The 23,913-nt window shown below is 43.9% G+C and overlaps 1 protein-coding gene across 11 annotated transcripts in view; it reads right to left on the reverse strand.

The window, feature by feature from the left end:
• The window catches only part of DCUN1D4 (defective in cullin neddylation 1 domain containing 4), a 74,354-nt gene extending 64,862 nt beyond the window's left edge, over positions 1-9,492 (reverse strand). For 5 of the 11 annotated variants that reach the window (XR_010114109.1, XM_063611247.1, XM_063611251.1 and 2 more), the window contains exon 1: positions 8,786-9,001. Coding sequence is in view for 9 of the 11 variants with exons in the window: in XM_063611247.1 (XP_063467317.1) it covers positions 8,786-8,972 (187 nt within the window). In the remaining 2 variants the exon portion in view is untranslated. Of the gene's footprint in view, positions 1-4,155; positions 4,319-8,785; positions 9,019-9,264 lie in introns of those variants that run through there. The other 6 variants (XM_063611249.1, XM_063611257.1, XM_063611255.1 and 3 more) reach the window with 5 other exon arrangements.
• Positions 9,493-23,913: the final 14,421 nt, after the last annotated feature.

Below are 23,913 nucleotides of genomic sequence, written 5' to 3' on the forward strand. Positions count from 1 at the left end.
ATTAAGAAGTGATCTGTGGTTTAATTTTGGGAACTGCATATGTAGGACAAGACATTAAACTTACCCTTACCTACAGGAAAAAAAAAGAAAAATAATTTCAAAAATGTTATGTAAAAATGAAGTTAGTAGTTGTTTTCTAGTTTTGCTGCAATGTCGTTGAGATCTCCTATATTTAAAAATAACAAGTCTATTTAAATAAAATCTAAGAAGACTAAAAATGACTATTTCATTAGTTAAGAGTATGCAAATACTTTGCCACAATTCTTCAGTTTCCCACTTAAAATCAGTTTTTAAATGCCTACTCTCATTGTAAGCAAACCGGCAAAAATGAGAGGGGATGAAGAAGAATGGGAAAGAAAAGACTCAGAAATCCCAGATCCTGATCCTGCTGGGACTCATTCCAAGAAGAAAAGAACCAAGAGATAATCACATCAACTGGCTCTGTCATCATCATTCATAAGCCAGTGACAAAAGAAAAAAAAAAAAAGAATTCCAATATACATGCAGTGTTCCAATCAGGGTTCAATGAAAAGCACAAACAAAATGTTAAGAATGATTTCAGTGGCAGTAGAGGGTTACCAAGATCATGGAGTCAGAATGCTTGAGTTAGAATCTCAATTCACCACTTATAAGCTGTGTGACCTTGAGAAGGTGAGTTAACCTTTCTACACCTCAGCTTCCTCATCTGTAAAATGGAGATAATAACAGTCCCTAACTTATTGAGGGTTGCTGTGAGGATTAAAACAGCTAATACAGGCAAAGCAGTTGAAGCAAATCCAAGATCATCACTGAATTCGTTAGTCCCTCCCCATTCCCCTTTGCTCCTCCTCCCTCCCTGTGTCCCAGCTCGGACTTCTCTTTCCTTCTCTCAGTTCCCTTCCACTCATACACTCTCCCCGGTGCCTCTTCTGAGTTCTTCCCACTGCCCCCGACCCCACCCCTGCCACCAGCTCCTGCCTAGCCCTGCACCTCACCTTCCCCTCCACTCTAGCCTACCAAACACCCATTCTCCTGCCACAGTTCTCTGTCCCCACCATGCCATGTTGTCGCTGGGTTTGGAAAGCTCCCGCCTGACCCCACGCGCCACCTGCACATGCACACAGATCCTGTTCTTCACATAATCCAACTTCAAAAGCTAAAACTCACATGACAACTGCTAACCATTCCCCACATGTTCTCAAAGCCCCGCTGGGCATCCATCTAACCTAGCAGGCATCATCATCCCATGCATCCATTCCTTCTGTCTCCACACTGAACTCACTGAAGGAAGCTCCTGAAGCCTCGGTCTCCCCCACACAGACCTGCCTGTGACAGCAGCACCTGGCAGCAAAAATCCCTTTGAATGTTTGCTGAATGGATGAGTGAGGGAATGCCTCATTTGGTTCTGTTCTTTCTTATAACCTTTTCTTCTCAAGAGTTATTTTTTAAAGCCTATCTAGGAGACTGTCATCACACAGTAATTGTAAGCATCAAAAACATGTTATGTGTTTCATCTCATTTAATCCTTCGGACCACTTATTATTTTGCCTCCTACTTTCTTCCCTCTGCCCGCCCTCACAACTCTACTCTAAGCACCCCAGCCTCTGCTGTTCCTCAAATATAGGCCTGCTCCCCACTCTGAGCTTCTGCATTTGTGTTCTCTCTGCCTGGAATGACCCCTCACCTCCATCAGGGCTTAGCTTAAAATCTCCTTAGTGAAGCCTTTCCTGACTCCGCTATTTAAAATTACAACACCCTCCACCCCACCCGACGCCTGCACACAGGGGTGCCTGCATGCACCCCTTCCCTGCTCTGTTTTTCTCTACAGAACCTATCACTATCTGACATATTACACAATTTACTTGTTATTATCTGCCCCCTCCCCTACGCTAAAAGGAAAACTTCATGAAATATGAAGAGCAGGGCCTGGTACATAGTAGATACCCAATAAACACTTGGCGACTGAACAGCCTTCAATAGGCAATTTTTAGGCACGAGGGCTCTGAAGCGCACACAGAGCAGCTGGGTAACTCTACTCAAGTCCCTTGGCTAGGAGATGACAGAGCAAGGATTTGAATCCAGCCATTTTGGCTTTCCTGCCTCCCAACCTGACCCAGATAACAATTAAAAGACATCATCACGTCCAGGGAGAAAACCCGAGCCCTGCATGTCTACAGGCCACAGAGAAGCCAGAAAAGCCATCCACTGGAAAGCCGCTCACCAGAACAAGTCATCTAACTCAAGACACTTCCGTGTGGCAAAGTATTATTTATCAGATTGATAATTTATACAGCACTGATAGATTTTCTTTGGATTTCATAGTTCAGTAAAAACGAGAGATTTATCATGCCTTTATTATACTGTAATATCCTCAGGAACAGCAAAGTGACAAATCATCAACTAATATGGAGGAGGCCTAAGGTAACATGTTAAAAGCCAACAATTGTGGTAGTGGGGCAGGGTTCGGAGAAGCACTGACTACAAGGGGACACAAGGGAACTTTTGGGGTAATGAAATGTTCTATATCTTTAGTAAATTCACCAAACAACACTTAAAATGACTATAATTTTATAATACATAAAATTATACCTAAATAATGTTGACTAAAAAGTTATTTGGTACATCAGATGTAATTTTTGGCTAAACAAAATAAATATTCCACTAAAACACACACACACACGCACACACACACGCACACACACATATTTCTGTAGCTAATATTCCCACATCAGAGCCAAAAAAAAAAAAAAATGCACAAGGAGTTATGTATTAGCTCCCAGGCATCCCAACTTTTGGGGGACAAAGAATTAGGAAAAAGCAGCAGTAAAGAGTGGCACATGATGAGACCCAGTGGGCTGGGCTAGTGTGTGGTTCGGAGTCCTGCCTGACCACCAGCAAACACAGCTCCCAAGACCCACAGCTGATATCGACTGTGTCCTCCTCCAGTCCTCTGGGTCACCTCTGACCAGAATGTACAAGCAACCAGGATGAAAAAGATACATCATTGCTCTTCACAAGGGCTTCTACCACGTATCTGACCAGCGACAGTGACAAGTCTGGATGCCGAAGTATCAGAATTCTTAGTTGAGAGCATCAAAAACTAATTCTAGTTAATTTAAACAGAAAAGTGATTTAAAAAAAGAGGGGGGTGGCTATTAGTTCACAGAATCTCCCCCTGGCCATAACAATGCCTAAGGGCACACAGCAGACTGCATCATCATTGCAGCAACAACTAGACCTTGCCTCTAGAAGCACAGCAGCCACCACTGTGCATCCCCCCAGAAAATGGCCACATGGGCTACTCTTCTTTCCTTGCCTCCAGCCTCAGGTTCACAGTCTCAGGTGAGTGTGTCTGAGAAGATCTGCCTGCTAGGGTAAGAATTCTCCAATCAGACCAAGAGTCAGGGCCTCATAAGACTGACAGTGTCCATTACAGACACTAATCATAAACTAATATGGAGGAGGCCTAAGATGACATATGTTAAAAGCCAACAATTGTGGTGATGGGGCAGGGGGAAAAGCACAAATGGATTACTCCCCGTCTCTGCAAATCTACTGATACAGGCCAGCAAAAAATTTCACAAGCAAAAAAAAAAATCCTCAAAGGCAGAACTAAAATAAATCATACCACAGGTAATGCTATTTGAGGAGGGCAGGGGTCTTTTTTATATCTAGTGTTTTATTCAGTACATTAGTTACAAATGACAAGCCTATCTTCCTAGATTGAACATAACTCATTAACAGCATTTTCTGATTAAAAGCAATTCAAACCTGAAGTAGCAGATACTTTGCTACATCTAAAACTGTCATACAATGATTGTTAAAATACCTAATTCTATTTAAAATCATTTCAATGTTTTTCTTTTTAAAACACATTTTAAAATACATGTTCTGCTTAGAATACTTCTCAAGAGGTACTTTTCCTAATGTAAATTTCAAAAGAAAAAAAGCAAGCTATGAGAAGAATTAACATCAATTCAAGTTGACCAACTATAAAAATTTACCAGCATTTATGTCAGATTCATCAAAGAAAATTTTGCTCTGTATATTTGATGAAAGACTTTCAGCGATCTCACTATATTGTTAACTTAAGAAATAAATCCTTAGGACCAGAATATAGATATAAAACAAAAAGAAGGGAAAAGGACAAACACTCTAGGCCCCTTAACATCAGACCTGTTAATGCTGCCTTAACCTTCTGCAGGTAGAACGCTGACACGAGAGACCAGAAATGGACGTGTGCACATTCACAAACACTCCTTCTGTTCCCTCAGCACATCACCAGCATTTTACTCTCTCCTTGAGAATTTCTCCATGCCACATTCTCTAAAACTGATATCTGCATGTTTGAAAAAGAAATATTATATTAGTTTGCATACAACTGACTTCGTCTAAAAAATGCAAAAAATGAATAGCTTGTGTTCCTTGAAGAAAAATCTAAAGATACTGAAAGACAACAGCAACAGGAAGAATTAATTTTTCTAGTTAATGCACAAGTTATTCAATAGTTGACCATTTAAGTTCAATTCAATACATATTTGGGTAGCTATGCAAGGCATCATGCTAGATGCTACAGTGGATACTAGGTAAGACATGGTCCCAGATCTCAAAAAGATAATAATCTAATTGGGGAGGGGAAATAAAAGTAAACAAGCAGCTATTGTTATGTAACATAAAACTGAGTAACAGAAGGAAGCACTGCTTCAGAGATTCCATGGAAGGAGAGTCTGCTAGAGAGGAAGCACAGTAAAGAAAAATTCTAAAACAGTAGCACTGAGGGCAGCTGGAGCCAGGCGCAGTGGTGTGCACCTATAGCCTCAGTTACTCAGAGACTGAGGTGGAAGGACCCCTGAAGCCCAGAGCTCGAGTCCAGCCTAGGCAACATAACAAGACTCAACCTCTAAAAACAAAAACAAAAAAGAAAGAAAAATGTATTGCTGGTTATTATAACACTGTAAGAAAGGCTGTCTCAGACATAAGGCCATGACAATAGGTATGGAAAAGAGAGGCTGGGCATAGGAAGAGATGCAATCTCTCCTTGCCACTGACCAGGGAAGAAGAGGATAAGAAATGTCCAGGATTTCAGGGTGGGTTATTAAAATTACTGCAGTTTCATTTACCAAATGAATAAAATTTATTAGTTTTGTTCTCTTCGTTGTTTTGATTATTAAGAAGCTCAGTGCCAAATATTTCTAACATATGGCAAGTGTTTCTGTGTACCTTACAAGTCTATACATAAATTTTCCTTCCCTTGACAGGATTTTATCTATATTTAGCAAGTCACCCCTAATTCTTTTAGAATAAGGCAGAAAATAAATCAACATAAAGGTTGAGACCAAGCCAGAGACAGCTGGCCAAAGTAGCTGGTTCAGGGATATAACCTGCAAGCTGCCAACCCAGCACATTCTTCTCACCCTTCTTCCACCCTATGAAAGGCCATATCTTACAAGAGATGCTGGTAAATGCCAGACATTCACTGTCTCAGCCTCCCTCACAGCTAGCAGTGGCATGAGATCAGTTCAATCCAATGATACTGAAATGGAACTCTCTAAAGTGAGTTTCTGCAAAAGACTTCTCTGTTAACAGGGAGTTATAAGGAAATATGCACCTTCCTTCCCTGCTTTCCAATCCAAGCATGATGTCTGGTGCTACAGCAACCATACTGCAAACATGAGGCAAATGAGCCTGAGGAATAAAAGCTAAAACACTAATAGAAGAAGAAAAAGATGCAGAACCTAGATCCTTAATGACATCATTAAGCCACTGCACCAGCTTTAGAACCAACTACTTCTAGGTTTCTTGTTACCGAACAATAATAAGCCCTATCATTTAAGCCATTAATTTGAGCATTGTATTGGCAAAGGCATCCTAACTGATACAACAGAGATCATCATGAGGTCAGTTTCTCACAGGCTGATTTTTATGCTGCTAAGTTAGCAGGATTATTAGCTATTAATTATTAGTTATAATTAGCAGATGATGATTGAGATAATAATGTAAACATGTGGCCAGGAAGAAGGTAGTTAAGCCAAGAAGAGCTGCTGGGAGCAACTTAACATAAAAACAGAAAAGAAGATAATGATAAAGTTTGAAAAAATATGATTAAGTGCCAGTAGGGGTACATAGAGTTAAGAACAGAGGAAGAAGAGAGTGAAGGCCACTAAGATAGAGAAAATGAGGCAGACCTTCTTTTCTGGCAATGTTACAGACAAGATTACCTAAAAATCCTTCTTAATATAAAACAGTCAAAAATTCTGGATAACGTGTAAGCAACATCTGTTTAAATGCACAGCTAGGTTCACAAGAAAATAAAGGACCTCCCCAAGCGCCAAAAATCAAAAAGGAAACTAAAAACCAGAGCAGAAAGTGTGTAGGAGCCTGGGGCTTTGGGGAATGGAGGGAGGTGGGCTGTATGTGTATAAAAAGCACCTGCCCTTTGGGATATAATAGAACAAAAGAAAAATGGAAAGCTATGACTAGCTTCATATTTTCTTTAAAAACACCATTTTGAAGACAATTATAGCTCTTGCATGTTTTTCAACCTCATCACTTTACCCTCTGCAAGAAAAAAATTCCAGAGTTAAGTGCACATTTTTGTACATACTTATATATTACCAAGAGTTTTCTGGATATTTCACCACACGATTAAGTCAAATATGACAGATAGATATAGATGATCTCCACAAGAACACCACACACATTGCCCAATTTTTCACTCATTATGAAAAGAACCATCAAACAATCAAGTATCCAAGTTCAGTATATTTGTAACCACACCAAAAGATTTACAAATCTTAGGACTTCTTGGTAATATTTTTATCATCAGAAAAATTACAATATTCTTCTAATGACTATGTTGCCAGTAGTTTCATAATACCTTATATATTACATACAAAAATCTATCATCTCTGCATTAATCTTAGCCTTCTACATTACAGATTCTGGAGTCCCTTCCTTGTAAACAGTAAAGGGAACTGCTGAAGGATGTGATGTTTAGGGAGTCTACCTATGGAGAGGAAGGTTTCTAATACTAAGGAGAGAAGGAATTGCAGCCTGCAGCTAAAACCAAAACAAGCAAACAAAAAGTCTTAAGGTTCTCCACTTTTTACAGTTTTCTTCCCTTCTCATTTGCTTTCCAAGCTTCTTCAAAAATTGAAGACGTCACATATTACCTTTGCTCACCTTCACATTGCCACCCTAAATTCCATTAAGCCACCTCCATCACTCATTTCAAGACAGTTATTTTTGCAAACACCCCAAGAAATACCAACACACAGTTTATATTATCTTTACAAGGGTTACATGTACCTCCACTGTGTTCTCATATTTATGTAAGGCAATGTTTGAACCCAGTGCTTACACACACTGGATGCCATAATTAAATACACCATTCTAACGGCTGCTTTACATTGTGTTGCATCTTGAATGTTTTCCCACAACCTGTGCGCAGGATGGTTCAAGACCAAGCATTTATTCCACAAGTAAGGACACAAAACGCAGGGGGAAATTCACTTGGGGACCAAGAACCTAAGTGTGAGAGGGCTGCGCCTGGCGTGGGCTCTCCCTCTCGCAAGGGAGAAGGGCTGGGGAGCCGCTTCGTCCCTGGGGACTCAACCGCCTCCCGAGAGCGCGCAGGAGCTGGCCGGGGAATAAAGCACGAGTTCGCCGAGCAGGCAGGCTCCAAGGACGCGCTGCATGCCGGGACTCGTTTCCACAGTTACCCACGTGCACCCAACCCAACCGCGGCCCGGCGCGGCCGCGACTACAAGTCCCAGAATTCCGCGGGACCGCCTTTCCCCATCACACCCGTTGACTGGAGACAAACCCTAAAGGAAACACCTCAAGCGCCCTCCCAGCACGCCTGGGAGAAGTCGCGCCCCCCCGGGCGTGGCGCGCGGCCTAGGGCCCGGCCATCCCTCTAGGGAAGCGGGTTCCATGGCACCAATCCCCACACCTGATAGTCAGAAATTAGACAACTGCGTCACAGACTACCAAACCCACGGACTGCCAGGGACCCCGACACCTCCCCGGCACCAAGCCCCCGACCCGGCCTTCAGGGCCCTACCCCTCTGGCTCCCGCGGCTGAAAGCCGGCAGCCCGCACCCCTGCCCCGCCTCCTAGTCCTGCTGCCTGAGTCCGCGCCAGCGCTGACCTCGCTTCCCGCCGTCCGGGGGGAGCCACGGCCAGTTCCAACCTTAGAGCACTTACCCCGTCTCCTCCACCTCAGCCCCGCCCCCTCCTCTCTCCGCACCCCGAAGCTTGGACTCCCCCCCTCAAAGGACCCTGCCTCGACGAGGAGAGGAAGCACCTCCCCTAAGCACAGTCTGACACCCCCTTAGCCCGGCTCCGGACCGAATCTGGACGTGACAGTCCTCCTGCCCAACTCCGCCCCACCTCCCCTTCCTCCCCGACTGGCTCATCACCCCCATTTCATATTCTCTACCCCTGCCCCCACTCTGCCACCCCAAATCCTCCCCACCTTTTTCTCCTCTTCCTCCCAATCGCCCTACCCTTCCACACCTGCCACATCCCATTACCCCAACATCTTTCCCTCCCACCACTCTCCGTTACCCACCGCCCTTCCAACGCCCCTCCCGCCCCGCCGGACTCCCCAACTACCATTACACCCCAGTCCCTCCCACCACATCGCTCTCCCGTTACATCAGCCCTCGTCCCGTCGCCCGTCCTCCTGCCCCGCTCGGCCGCTGCCCCCATTCCCCCACCCCATTGTTCGCCGCCCCCCCCGCCCCCCGCCAACCAGCCCTTCTTCCCATTGTCCCCGCCCCCGCGCCCCCCTCGCACTCACCCGCCTTTCTCACGGAGCCGCCCGCACCGCTGAGCCCTTTGGAAATCCTCACCCCTGTGCCCCGCTCGCTCGCTCGCTCCCTCCCTCTCCCCGCCGGTGCCACCCCCCCATCCCCGGCCCTGCCCGCTACAGCCCAACGCTGCCTCCACCTCCATGCACCCCAGACACTCCGGTCTTGGCCCTTCATCGCACGTCCAGCCCTCCCTTCCCCCAACACTGAAAGAGAGCCAGTCCCCACCCCCCTCACCTCCGCCCTCCCCGCAGGCCGGTCCCTTCCCCCCACGCCCGCCCCCGCCCCACGCCGCCCGCAGCGTCACCGCCCGCCCCGGCCCGGGAGGGGAAGGGGTGGTTCCCGGTCAGGGGCTCCCGGCGCGTTTCGGGACCCGAGGCGTGGGGCGGGGACTGTGGGAGCCGAGTGGCTAGTGCTGGCAGCCGCCCGGCCCCGGCCCCGGCCCGCTGGCTGGCTCTCCACTACTCACTGACAGTGGCGGCATCCGAGTGCATTTTCAGGCAGCTCACACCCGGCTCGCCGCCCAGGCTCCCGCGCTCGCCTCGCGGTCCCCCCACCAGCTCACTGCACCTCGGCTCAGAGCTGAGGATCCGCCGCCGGGCACTCCCAGCCCGCCCATCTCGCCTTCTCCATTGGCTAAACTGCGGCTGAGGGGCCGCCCCACTGCGTCTCTCATTTGACAAAAGGAGTGCCCATAGCGCCGGTCTGGAGCTGACAACGAGGCCCCGCCCCCATGGGCCAATACGATTGGTCCTGGGGCCTTGTCTCCGTAACGCCCCTGGCGGAGGCCACGCTCTGGAGCAGCGGGTTGGGCCCGGCTGCTGTCAGTCACCCCCAGGGGTCCGAGAGCGCGTGTAGGGGCGAAGCTGGGAAATTGGTCCACCTTGACCCTGAAACCCCGCCCACTGGCGGGCGGGATTGGTGGAGCTGGAGACCCACCAAGAAAGATGGGTCGGCGTCTGAAACAAAGCACGCGAAGTGTTTCCCAAAGAATCGTGCAGGGCAGCGCAGTTGGGGGCGGCTCGTACCCGCTGCTGGAAGTAGGGAAGTGCGTCCGTCCCTAGCGCCCGGCGACACGCGGCCGGGTCTCCCGCCACTTGTCCCACGACACTTGTCTAGTTCGCGCCGAACTCGGACTGGGACTTCTCTTGCCAGCTGTTTCCTACCTCAGGAAACTGGATTAAGAATTGCCGCGTCTTCAGTTCCAGCAAACCTTCTGGTGGGGAGCAAATTTCTATTTCTCCTACGAAGATCCATCCTCTCCCCACTTTCGAAATGCACTTCTTTTCCAGAGTCCGCACACTTGTTTCGCAGTTCGCACACTTCTTTCCTCTAGTCACAAATGTCTGTTGAGGCTTCGAATGCCACGAGTATTGTCCGTCACACATATCTGTATGCCCTAGACATCAGACAGAAATACAGGGCTGCGCTCTGAGCTGCGGACTGAGCCTGACACATGGACGAGTCCGGGGGACAGACCACCAGCCCGCGAAAGACCCCCGGCGGCATCTAAGAAAACCTGTCACTCCCGCGGAGAGGCCGTACAGAAATTGAAACTGGCTGTTATTTGGCAGAGGGAGACGTTAATTTTGGTGAATTCTTCTGACCCTAAGTCAAGAATTCGCACCATTGGCCGGGCGCGGTGGCTCACGCCTGTAATTCCAGCACTTTGGGAGGCCGAGGCGGGCGGATCGCAAGGTCAGAAGTTCAAGACCAGCCTGACCAACATGGTGAAACCCTGTCTCTACTAAAAACATTAAATTAGCCAGGCGTGGTGGCACTTGCCTGTAATCCCAGCTACTCGGGAGGCTGAGGCAGGAGAATCGCTTGAACCCGGGAGGCGGAGGTTGCAGTGAGCCAAGATCCCGCCACTGCACTCCAGCCTGGGTGGCAGAGTTCGGTGAGCTTGGATAAGTCATTTCTCTTCTCTGAGCCTCAGTCTCTTCAGCCATAAGTGTGAAAAATAATAAAAAAAAAAAAAAAAAAAAAAAAAAAAAAAGAATTCTCACCATTTCCATGAGTTCTGCCCTGATTTTTCAATACTTTAACTTATCACACCGCATTATGGTAACAGAACAATATTTCTAGATATTAACGGAGGATTCCCCCCACCTCAACCCGCCTCCACCCTACCCTGCCTCCACCCCCATCCCCGCCACCAACTCCAACAACAACACACCTACAAGGCATCCCCATATCCTAAGGCCCTGTGCCACCTGGGAGCCTCAAAGAGTAGGTGACACCACAAATCACAGGTAACAGAATGCATGGTCTTTTTGGTTTTAGATTTCTACAGCCAAGGCTTTTGGGTTTCGAGGCTCTGAAATTTAGATTTTAAATCAGGACACAAATGTTATGCTATTTGGAAGGGGCTCAGAAAAACCAGTTTCTGCGTTCCACAGCACTCCCATGGTAAAATGCTCCCTCCATCTTAATCGCTAATTTCTCTTTAATAAATTACATCCTTATAATACTATTTATATAATATTTTTATCATTCAAACATTTATGAATCACTTTATGGAATCTCAGAACTGTACCTGAAGTTATTTATTATTTACTTCAGGTTCCTTCTCAAGACAAGAATCTCTCATAGAACATCCTTATTGATCACCTTTATCATGACAGTACCTCAGCGGGGCCCCACAGTGATGGGTAGGTACCTCTGGACTCTGAGATAGGGGATTGCTTGTTGGGCAGATCTAGCAGTAAGAATATCCGCCCTTACTCTGAGCAGGGAAGCTGCTCCTGCATTCTTTATTCTATTTATGTTTCAGCTTAATCTACATCTAGGAAATAATAAATTATATGTCATTTAATACGTTTCAAATCTTTTGTGTGTGTAATATTTATGATTTTTTTTTACCGTTTACTATGGTACTTCAAAGGCTGAGACACATGTTATTTTGCACAGAAAAGGGCTTCCTTCGTGACACCTCTAAATTCCAATAAGCCCACAATTAATTATAGCTAGCCATTTGCTCTATTAATTTATTTGCAGCATACTTTATAATAATGTGTATAAGAGTTAAGCTAGATGAAGGATGGGTCGGCTGCTTTGCCCCAGCTCCCAACACTGGCCTGGCATATGCATGGTGTCCATAAAAATTTATAGAATGTACAAACTCTGTTATTTCTCAACATTGCTTTCAGTTGAGTCAGTATGATTATTTTCAAGCAAAAAGAAGACTTAGAGGTAATTTACCCAGATCTTTATAATAGCTATAGCCTAAGGATTGAGAGGCAAAGCTCATTCCGAGTCGGCTAACCCTCACTGCCCCCACGTTTTATTAAGTATAATAAAATGACTACATAATGCTCTGCAAATATTACCTAGTCATTTAAATAATCCATACCATATAAACCTTTGCGATCAGGAAACTTGTTATAGTTATCTTTTTACTTGCCTAGCACCTAGTACAATGCTTTCAAATATTGTGGTAGGCACTGGTTAACCATACCCCTTAAAATGAATATTTACTGTACATGAAATTTTAGATCTGGAAAGGAACCTTGGTGATTATCAAATCCAACATCCTCATTTTAAAAATATGAGACTTGAGGTCCAAAGGAGTTAAATGTGTAATCTGAATTACTCGGCTGGTTGATAACAAAACAGAGCTTAAATTCAGGTTTCTCAACTCTATCCCCTGTACCACACTGTCCAATATCAAAGCTTCAAATTCCAAAGATAGGTAAACTACTCTCCCTTGCCATCTGAAAGTTACTATGCCAATCTAATACAAGTCTGCTTGTATTACGTTGGTGGAAATGTTGCCTTCTTTTTTATGTATTTCATTCAGGATTTTTTTCAATATGTAATTCAATACTTCACTTTTTTTTTCTCCTTTGTAGTATTCCCAAAGAGCATGAACCCCATGGAGAGGTTTACTGAGATAATAATGTTATACTTCTGTACATTTATATTTGAATCCCTGGAGAAAAAAATTAATAATTGAATATCTTGGGACTGTGATGGGTAGAGATATTTGGAGGTGCAGTCTTTATGCCATTTCATTTCACCCAGTTACTGCTTTAAGGTAATATTGAAGCAAGGTACTTCCTGTTAATGATACCTAATTTAATTGGAATTTTTCTATTTTATTAGTCGTACAATATTAATTTTAATCAGATATATTTTGAAATGCCCTAAGCCTAGATTAGAATGTGATATGGAGAAGTCTACTAAAAGAAAAAAAACAGCAGAGCTCTTCAATCAAATGTTAAGCTTTCCCCTAAATTCTGCTAAGCCCACTGTAGCATGCTTTTCCTGCATGTGTTGGGATTGGGAGTAGGGGGAAGAATAGCATAGTCCTCGAGACTGAAAATAAGTTGGGCCTGCACAGACAGATAAATGTGTCCCTGGTAAGATTTAAAGAGAATAAGAAAGAACACAGGACAGGGAGGAATTAATTTGGCCTTAGATTACAGTGAGAGAGTTGGCAGAACTCCTTTAGTAATAAAAAGTCAGGCTAGGTGGGTTTCCAGGATTTGGAAATGAAAATAAACCCTCTCCAAAAGGATAATTTATCCATAGAGGGCAGGATAGTTTTCTTTCTCCAAATGTGACCAACTGAATCTGCTGTCCCAAGTGATAGCAACTTCTTTCTTAATGCTTCCTATGTGACAGGCACTACTCTAATAGTACTGTACTGATAAACCAATCTACTTAACTTCACAACCCAATGGAGTACTAATAACTAATAGTATCCGCAATCTACAGGTAAGTTAACTGAAGCTTCAAGAACTTTGGTAACTTGCCACCCAGCTAATAAGTAAACGTGCCCCTGAGTAGCCAGACTCCGTGTTTTTAATATTCCTGTGTTGGGCTTTAGTTTCTTTCTTTCTTTCTTCCTTTCCTTCTTTTCTTTCTTTCTTTTCTTTCTTTTCCTTCCTTCCTTCCTTCCTTCCTTCCTTCCTTCCTTCCTTCCCTCCTTCCCTCCTTCCTTCTTCCTTCCTTTTCTCTCTCTCTCTCTGTCTCTTTTGAGATGGAGTCCCACTCTGTCACCCAGGCTGGAGTGCAGTGGTGGGATCTCCATTCACTGCAACCTCTGCCTCCTGGGTTCAATTGATTCTCCTGCCTCAGCCTCCCAAGTAGCTGGGATTACAGGCACATGCCAACACACCGGACTAATTTTTGTGTTTTTAGTAGAGACGGGGTTTTGCCATGTTGGCCAGGATGGTCTCAAACTCCTGACCTCAGGTGATCTGCCCGCCTCAGCTCCCAAAGTGCTGAGATTACAGGCATGAGCCACCGCACCTGGCCAGTTCCTTCTCTTTTTAATCAGGTTAATATATGCCCCTTTATATCTCAGAGATTATTTATAAGGATACAATAATATGGATGTTAACGTGCTCTCAAAAGATAGTGAAACCAGGCTGGGCATGGTGGCTCATGCCTGAAATCCCGGCACTCTGGGGGGCCGAGGTGGGCGGATCACTTGAGCCCAAGAGTTTGATACCAGCCTGGGCCAACACAGGGAGACCCCATCTCTACAAAAAAATGCAAAATTATCTGGGTGTGGTGGCAGCCTCGTGTAATCCTAGCTACTCAGGCGGCTGAGGTGGGAGGATCCCTTGAGCCCTACTGGTGGAGGCTGCAGTGAGCTGAGATCATGCCACTGCACTCCAGCCTGGGTGACAAAATGAGACCCTGCCTCAAATAAATAAATAAAGTGAAACCAGGCCTCTTTCTAGGGATGAACATCTAGCCACTCGGGCTCCTTTTATAAACCTATATAATGAAAAGTATGGGTCAGAAGGATTACTTCCAGGTTACTAAATTCTTATCTATTTTACCCTTTTGACCTTATCCCCGCAGCAAATGAGATTTATTCAGAGTGTCTAATGAAGCTCTGTTGAATGTTATAAATTCTTGACTTCGATATGTCACTGAGAACCCAGGCTGGAGTGCAGGGGCATGATCTCGGCTCACTGCAATCTCCATCTCCTGAGTTGAAGTGATTCTCGTAGCTCATCGTGTAGCTGGGACTACATGAGGGCGCCACCATGCCCGGCTAATTTTGTATTTTTAGTAGAGACAGGTTTTCACCATGTTGGTCAGGCTGGTCTCTAACTCCTGACTTCAAGTGATCTGCCTGCCTCAAGCCTCTCAAAGTGCTGGGATTGCAGGTATGAGCAATAGCACCTGGCCTTCTACTTTTAAATTTTCTAGAAAATCCTGATTTCTTTCTTTATGAAGCAGCCATCTTAAAAATCTCTCAGAAAAGCTAAGAATTTTCCAATTATACTTAGATTTGACATCTGTGTTTCAATTTTAACTTGGTTTAGCAATGATTTTTTTGCCTTTCTTGGATATAGAGAAAAATATCATTTATTTGTAAAATTATTTCCAACTTCTAAGATTTCTTAACACAGCACTATCAGGGTAGCATTAGTAAGTCTTTTTGCTAATATTTTATTCCAGTACAGCCATAGAATTCTTAAACTGACTCTTTTCCTTTTTACTCAGGACCTTTTATTTTATGGAAATCACACCTGCCTAGGGAATTAACAAAGTATTTGAATAAAAATGTATCCATTCATTACCACATGTTCTTCTCTGAATTGAGTACTTTCACCTTATTCTGCATTGAGCTAATCAAGTCCTAATGCTGCTGCATTAAATTTGATCTCAGAAGGTGCAATTTTCCAACTGAGTCTAAACAATGCATGACCTTTATGGTGTTTTTCATAAATATAGCATTGCTTCAATTACTCCAGCTAGCAGGGGCTGGACAGAAAGAATAATCATTTTATTTGGATAATGGCTTCTGTGTATTGTCAGGCTCTTAATTTCTCCTTGACTTCTCTAGCCTGCTACCATGAATACAGTGTCTTTCTAACATCCCTCTCAGGGCAGTACAGGAGACCCCATCCATCTCCGGTCGTTGGTGGCTGCATGGCAGCTGAGCATCTCATTATCGCAAAGCGAAGCATTCTGGGAGAGTGGAGGGGGAAGGCAGACAGGAATAGGAAATGGGGGAGGGAAGAGGAGGATGGGAGCTGTGGAAAATATGTGCTCACTTCCTTGGTGATGATAATGTGCTATGGAAGTAAGAACTTCCTGTCCTAGGGGGGAAGAGCATGCAGTATGTCAAAAACCCATAAGTAAGCAGATTCCATACCCTACAACCGGGTTACAGCCGCCTCAGCCACCCCATTCTGCCCAACACTCAGATCTGAACCCCCAGTTGAATCTACCACAGGGGCTATGTTGGTGGGAGGAATGCAATGAATAAAAGCATTGAAGAAAAATCTGTGGTTCCAAAATTGAAAAAGAAATAAATTTGGAGACACACACATATGTTCTTTTGCAGGCACACACACAAACACATGCAAACCACTAGCTTGCCCCATTGAAAAATATTTATTTCCAACTAACCCGAATGCTTACATTTCACTTTGTTACACTGCCTCAGCCAAGACAGGTTAAAGCAAACGGCCCTTAACATTTTAGGGGTCACAGACCCCTTTTACTAATCATTCCCAAAGATGATTATCAAAGGCCTGCAACACCCTCATGCTACCCCACCAGCTCCTGAGTTAAGAATTCCTAGATTAAACATTCAAGTTAACAAATATTTTATTTTTAAAAGCCAGGGGCTTTAGGGAACAATCCATGGCTATCAGTAATTTTGTTAGTGAGAGATTAGTTCCACCCTGTTAGCTTGCCTCCGGAGTCTGGTTGACATCTGAGCCTGCACTCAAATGTTGGGAATTCTGTTAGGGGGCTGATGGGTGAAGTAAACAGTTTCAGGCTGTGGAGCAGCGGGAGGAGGAAGGCTTGGCTTGGGGGGCCAGCATTTTAAGGCAGTGGGAAAGTACTTTACATGAAGCAAGAGAGGAGAAGAGCTCTTGGAGACGAAATGCCAAAAAAAGATTTCATCTCTTTCCAAATTTTACCCACTTCCAATTCCAAACAGGGGTCTAGTCAGAACTGCTTCTTGTGCGGCCAACCACACCCAGACTCAGGTACCCCCACCCACAGTCTTCCTTTGCCATCTCTCTCATCTCATCATGGCATCCCCTCACCCTCAACCCGAGGCCCCAAGCAGCTCCTCAAGCCCCAGAAATGCCCCAGACCTCCCAGCTGCCCTGTCCCCACCCCACAGACTAGTCTTAGCCTACAAGTCCAGCCTTGGGCCCCCACAATAGCTTCTCTCTTATTCTTTACTCCTCCATCTCACAAGCACTTTTTCTGGCTTCAAAGCACCATCACCACAACCTCAGTTGTTCCTAAACCTCCATTCACATTTTATAACTTTAGCTTTGAGAAACATTTCAAATCCACAGATAACAGATTGGGGAGTAGAAATATTGGCAAACATTTTAAGTAACACTCACTTTGTACCAGGTACTGTCTCAAGTACTCATGTTAAGTCATTAATCTTCCCAACAATCCCAAGAGGTAGATATTTTTGTGAAACCCACTTTATCGGTGAAAACACTGAAGCACAGAGAGGTAAAGTAACTTTCTCAAAGACACACAGCTAGTAAGTGGTGGAAGTCAGAGAATGAAATCCTAGCAGACGAGCTTCAGATCGGTATTTTTACTCACTGTGCTACGTTGCCTCTTTGATAACATTTTACAGAGGGCTGCTTGCCCACCTGCTACCTGCAACCCCAACACAGACTCCAAATTCTTTAATGTGAAAGCTGTGCTTGTTTTTCTAGCATCAGTAGACACCTAGCATAGTCTTTGGAGTCCAAGGCAAATCTCCAGTGTTCTCTCTGCCCACCATTATGGGCAACATGATACACAGTTTCCCCAATATCAGGGTATGGGCCTTTATTCTCTTCCTTGATAAGCAGATTGGAGCATCTGGAAACAGGACCACAAGTTGGCATATGTAAGAGTAGGTCCCTAAGTAGCAGAGTGTAGTTACAAGCAACGCGACTTTAAAGGATTGCCATTGTGCATTGATCAGAAGTGCGTCAGTTGTTCCCATTCTCCCACATCCTCTTTGGGAGCCTCTGGTCTCCTTTCCAGCTTCCTGACCATGGCTCTTGGTGGGTGGCCCTCCTGGACAGACTGCTCCCATTTTCGGGACAAGGCCCATTCTCAGTGAGTAAAGGCAAACCTCACTCTTTGTTCCCTAAACTTGTGAATAGGCTGAAGAAGATTAAAAAAAGCTTGAACAATATACTTGAGGAAAGCCATGGAGAAGGAGCCTGAAGACTCAGAAGGAGAATAGACGAGTGCCAAGATTATTCTATTTTAATGATCTAGGGAAGGGTATAGGGCCAGTTGGGTGTGTAAAAGCCTCATGTCCTTTTAGCATCATGAAATGGAGATGCTTTTTTCTTCCCTGCCTCCCTGAAGTGCTCTCAGTTTGTGCTACTGGAGCACAAACTACCACCCCCCAAAACCCCCAGCATACATACGAAGGATAGACCCCAAGGGAATCAGCCTAATTCAGACATCCTAGACATGTTTGTATTTAGGACCTATTTTGATTAACTTGCCCTTATCAAAACTTGCTTTTCCAGTGTCTCATTCCCTCAGATCCTTGTGGATGATTGGCTTGCTGTTATCAGTTAGGGGAAAAATATAGATGAGTTAAGATATTACCCCTTACAAACAGATTTACAGAAAAAAAAAAAAAAGAGAGAGAGAGAGAGAGAAAGACTCCTAATAAACAAATGGCTGAACACCAAAACCTAAAATACTTCCCCAAGCCAGGCTCCCACTCTGCAAAATCTCCCCCCTTCCGCTGTTGGTATACAAATCCTCATCCACCTTGATGCCACAGCTTAAAGCTGTCCTCCATTAAGCCTTCCTTGACTGAGGCTCCCCACAGTCGTGTCTTTTTCCACTTACTGCCTCCAGCACTAAAACAGAATTTTGCAGGAGAATCGGAACCAGAACCAGAACAAAAGGGAATGGAATCTTGGGGCTAGATAATCTCAGAGGTGAGCTCAGCACATTCTCTCCTTTCACAGGTGAGGAAAGGAAGACACAGAAGTGGCCAGCCTGTGGACATCAGTGGGCTGTTTGGGGGACATCTGTAATTGTTTCTGTTTAGCCCTCCTGTCTTTGGCTGAGAAGGACTCCTTCATCTATTGGGAAACTGTTTATTCCACCATTTATGCAACAAAGTTTTAATAGGGGTTGCCAGTCAGGGAGACTTCCACTCCCAGAGAGCATGTGATCTCAGCTGGACCAATGAACATCCTTCCCTGGAATTCTAAAAATTAGAATTAAAGAGAAGCAGCCTTCTCTGGCTGTGAGCTCCTAGCTACCAACAACCATGGCTCCCACCTCATAGAAAAAGCTAGTCTAAGAGAAATAGGCAGGAACACTCATTTCCTTACATATTCATTTCATTCATGAAACAACCATTTTTTTATCCAGGGCCTTCAATGTGTCAGACACTGTCCTGGGCTCTAGGCATTATACATTGAGCAAGAATGAACCCAGTTGCTGCCTTCATGGAGCTTGCCTTAAATAATCATGTAAGCAAAGTAAAACTACCATTTTAACAAGTAGTGAGATGAAAAAGTGCACAGTTTTTTTTTGAGAGCTATGGAATCTGGCTCAATTGCTGTATACAGTTGTGCAATTTGTGCACTGCACAAAACAGCATGAGCCAAGTGGGCTGAAATGTCACTTATACTCTGCTCATTAAGCCAAGAGCCCTGGTAAGAAGCTGTGTTTTCTCAGAAAAAGGGGCACTCTGTTTTTCACATACTGGCACTGTCTAGCCAAAGGGATCACCTTTTTCTAATTTGCCCCAAACACTTGAGTGGAACAGCCAGGAATTAGGGTGTGATCTGGTCAGGGAGTTGAGTAGTAGGAGGGGGAGGCTTCACTGAGGAGGTGACTGGAATCACATGAACAATGAGCAAAAGATAAACTAAGTTGGAGGAAAGAGCTTTCCAGACACAGGGAACAGCCTATGCAATGGCCTTGTCTTGATGATGACTTTCTAGCCCCTGGTTTCAATCACTCCCAAGGCCTGGCCAATTCTCTGCCCTTCCAGGGCATTGGTCTCATGGCAGTCCATCCCCCTCTGTAGTTCAAGTTAGGTTTCTGTCCCTTGAAACCAGGAAAGTCACAGCTCATAGAGCAAAGCTTGTCCAACTCTCCTTCCTCCCAAGTCCAGGGAGCCTCCATTACCTCTACCAGACCCCATCCTTCCATGATAGAAACTTCTACTCTGTATGACTTGCTGTCCTTTAGGGCAAGAACTCTATCGTTGATGATTTAGCCCTGTCTCTAGCAGATAATAGAAACTCAATAAACATTTCGCAAATCAAGATTTGACAAATTCTTTGCTAGTAGTCATTTCGTCCACCATGGCTGGACGATGTGGTGAAGTATTGAGGGATGGGTTGGCTTTTCTGTCCTTCTCTCATCACCCTCCAAGTTCATCCACAGGTTTCTACTGGGAATATTTCTATACGCAGTCTCGGGCTTATACTTATGTTAGTAGATGACTCTGATTTGAGTCTAATGACTTTAGAATTTGTCTATGGATAGCTAGAGGGGTTGATTTCGTGAGGAAAAGACTCTGCAGCTTTTATTCTCTCTCAGTAGGTTAAGGTGCTTTTCAGATCTGAAAGTCTATTGCTGAATGTTGAAGATGACTTTCACTCTATGCTTAATATCCACTAGGGCCCTGTCTAGAGGTGTCAGGTAACTTGAAATTCTCTGTGGTTTTGTCATCCAAAAACAGTCTGCTTTCCCATTGGTCTCTGTATTATTCTCAGATTAAAGGCAATCACTCTTTGCAGCGTATCTTTCCCCTGCAACTCCAGGGCCTGAAGAATTTCAGCTTCTTACTGCATCTCATCCTGTTGCTGCTGCTGCCACCACCATTGCTATTAGTTTTGTTAAAGAAGCTGGTGTTTGAGGCTTTTTGTTAAAAAGGCTGGTATTTGAGGCTGGTATTTGAGCTGGTATTTGAGACTCATGTCCCTTTTTAATAAGCCAGAGTCTATTGACTGAGACCCAGGGTGGCCCACAGAGGCTGCTGAATAAACCGATATTTGGGCATAAGAATCATAGAATTAGGTTGCTATTCTTCCCAGAATCTTGGGACCCAAGGGTTTCGAGAGTATCTGTCGTTCTTTTCACAATTCATTTCATAAGAGGATAAACATGAAGAGAATGCATCCATCAGATTCTATTCACACTTTCTCCTCCAAGACTATAGAACCAGCAAATCTGTTGAAACCAGGTGGTGGGGGTTGCAAAAAGATGCTACACCTACATTTTGCAATGAAATAGCCAAGGTTTGATCTTGGCTCTTCCACCCAACAGAGGACATTGTTATAAGGCCTTTCCAGGCAAGATTTTCTGTCTCTAAAATGGCCCAATAGCGCCACCTGCCTCACAGGCCTGTTGTGGGGACTCAAACAGACAATGCATAATGCGAAAGACAGAACAATGGCAAAAGAGACTCTGTAGATATGATTAAGGACCCTGAGATGGGGAGATTATCCTGGATTCTCACTGTGGGCCTCATGTAATCACAAGTGTCCTTAGAAGTGAAGGAGGGAATCAGAGAAGAAGATATGATAAAGTCAGAGTAAGGCGATTGCTGGAAGGAGCCAGGAGCCAAGAGCCAAGGAATGTGGTGACCTCTAGAAACTGAACAGGGCAAGGAAACAGATTTCCCCTAGAGCCTCCAGAAGGAACACAGCCCTGACAACACCTGGATTTAATCCCATGAGAGCCATTTTGGAGTTCTGATTCAAGAACTGTAAGACAATAAATATGTGCTGTTTTGAGCCACTAAAATTTGTGGTAATTTAGTATATCAGTCATAAGAAATTAATACGGCATGTATAACACTTATTCAGGTACCCAATAAAATTTCATAAGTTGTTGTGGCTTTCACTATTATTTTTGTTTCCTTTAGGCAGATCACTTTTGTTATAAATGATAAAAGTTCAATCTGTATAGCTTAGGTAAAAAAGGAGTAATCAAAACAAGGCAAAACAGGTATGCTAATAGTTTATTTATAGAGCACTGGCCCTGACACTGAGAGAGGGGCCCCAGTGGCTTGCTGGGACCATGTAAAAAAAAAAACAGATACTCTTGCCCAAGACTTTGCACTTTTACAACGTGGTGCAAAGGTACAAGAATGTATCAGAGATAGCCATTTGACTCCAGCAAAGTTGAGAGTCTAACAGCAACACAGAGAATTCAGAAGCAGCAGAGTCCAGCATTGTGCAGGAAGTGTCTGGAGCACTGGCCTGGTGCCAGTGGCAGCGTCCTAAGTGGCCCATCTCTGTGGCAGGACTTAAATTATGCTCTAAACTGCTTGGTTCTTGCATAAGCTAGGGTTTTCAAACTTTCCATGCATTCTATGAGCTCCCCAGTGCTCATCCACTAAATGAATCATCTGTATAAGTTAACCAAAGTCACTTTTGTTGTGTGCAACCAAGAATCTTGCCAAGTTCAGCAGACATAATCTAGTCTCAGGGTCAACTTGATCCAGGAACTAGAACTCAAGGGGATTCCTCTCACTGTCTTGTTTCCACTTCTATGTATGTTTTGACTTGTTTTGGTTGTGATGGTGGTTTTGAGTTTTTTTGTGTGTGTTGTTTCACACACTCCTCATTTTGGTGAGGATATATTATCTTGCAGTTTAGGATCACTCTTTAAAATGTGTGATCTCAGGATCTTGACTGGCAGGGCTTAAGTCATGTGCTTATATCTAAGCCTATGGCACAGCAGGGGATGGAATAGAATTGGCCAGGACTGAATCATATAAATTCTTCTGGGGCCATTGGGTACTATGATTGGGAGCCCCAAAGGAACAACATAAAGTTAGTAAAGAAGGGGCAGTACTCCAAAGAAGGCATGAAGCTATTTCCAGAAGAATAGAGGAAAGAAATGCTAAGCAGGAAATTTTTTTAAGATGTCTACTTTGTAATTATTATTGTTATTTTATGACAATGCATTCATTTGTTCTAACAATACTTGTTGAGCACTTGCTGTGTACCAAGCACTCTGCTAGACTCTAGGGATATAGCAATTAGCAAAACAGATAAAAATTCATGTATAGAAATTCAAGGAACCCTGAAAATCCAAAACAATACTGAAAAATAACAACAAATTTGGAAGCTCACACTTTCAGATTTTAAAACTTACTACAAATCTACAGTAATCAAGATGATGTGTTACTAGCATAACGATAGACATGTAGATCAATAAGATACGATTCAGAGCACAGAAATAAAAATGTAAGCATTTATGGTTGATTGATTTTTGACAAGGCTGCCAAAACAATTCAACAGAGAAAGAATAGTCTTTTCAATAAATAGTGCTGGGACAACTGGATATCCACAGGCAAAAGGATAAATTTGCCCTGCTACCTCACACCATATACAAAAAATAACTCACAATGGATCACTGACTTCAGTGTAAGAGCTAAAACTGTAAATAAAGGCTTATAAGAAAACATAGGCATACATTTTTTGTGAACTTGGAATAGGCAATGGTTTCTTAGATATAATACCAAAAGCACAAGTGATACAAAATATACAGATAAACTGAACTTCATCAAAATTAAAAACTTTTGTGCTTCTAAGGACACCATGAGGAAAGTAAAAAGGCCATGCACAGAATGAGAGAAAATATTTGCAAATCATATATCTTGCAAGGTATTTGTATTATAAATATATAAAGAACTCTCACACCTCAACTTTAAAAAGACAACTAACTCAGTTTCAAAATGGGCAAAGGACCTGAATAAACACTTCTCCAAAAAATATACACAAATGTCCAATAAGCACATGAAAAGTTTCCCAGTATCTTACTTACTAGGAAAGTGCAATTCAAAACTCAGTGGGACACCCTTTCATACTTATTAGGATGGCTCTAATCAAAAGAAAATGATAACAAGTTTTGGCAAAGGTGTTACAGACCAACACATCTTGGAGAAATTGGAACCCTTATACACTGCTAGTGAAAATGTAAAATGATAAAACAGCTTTGGAAAACAGTTTTTCAGAAGATCAAAAAAGACAAGGCCATTACATGATGACACAGAGTTCAATTCAACAAGAAGATATAACTATACAAAATATATATTCACCCAACTCAGGAGTACCGAGATTCATAAAGCAAGTTCCTAGAAACCTACAAAGAGACTTAGACTCCC

The sequence above is a fragment of the Symphalangus syndactylus genome, chromosome 10 (assembly GCF_028878055.3).
Source record: "Symphalangus syndactylus isolate Jambi chromosome 10, NHGRI_mSymSyn1-v2.1_pri, whole genome shotgun sequence".
NCBI classification, from domain to species: domain Eukaryota; kingdom Metazoa; phylum Chordata; class Mammalia; order Primates; family Hylobatidae; genus Symphalangus; species Symphalangus syndactylus.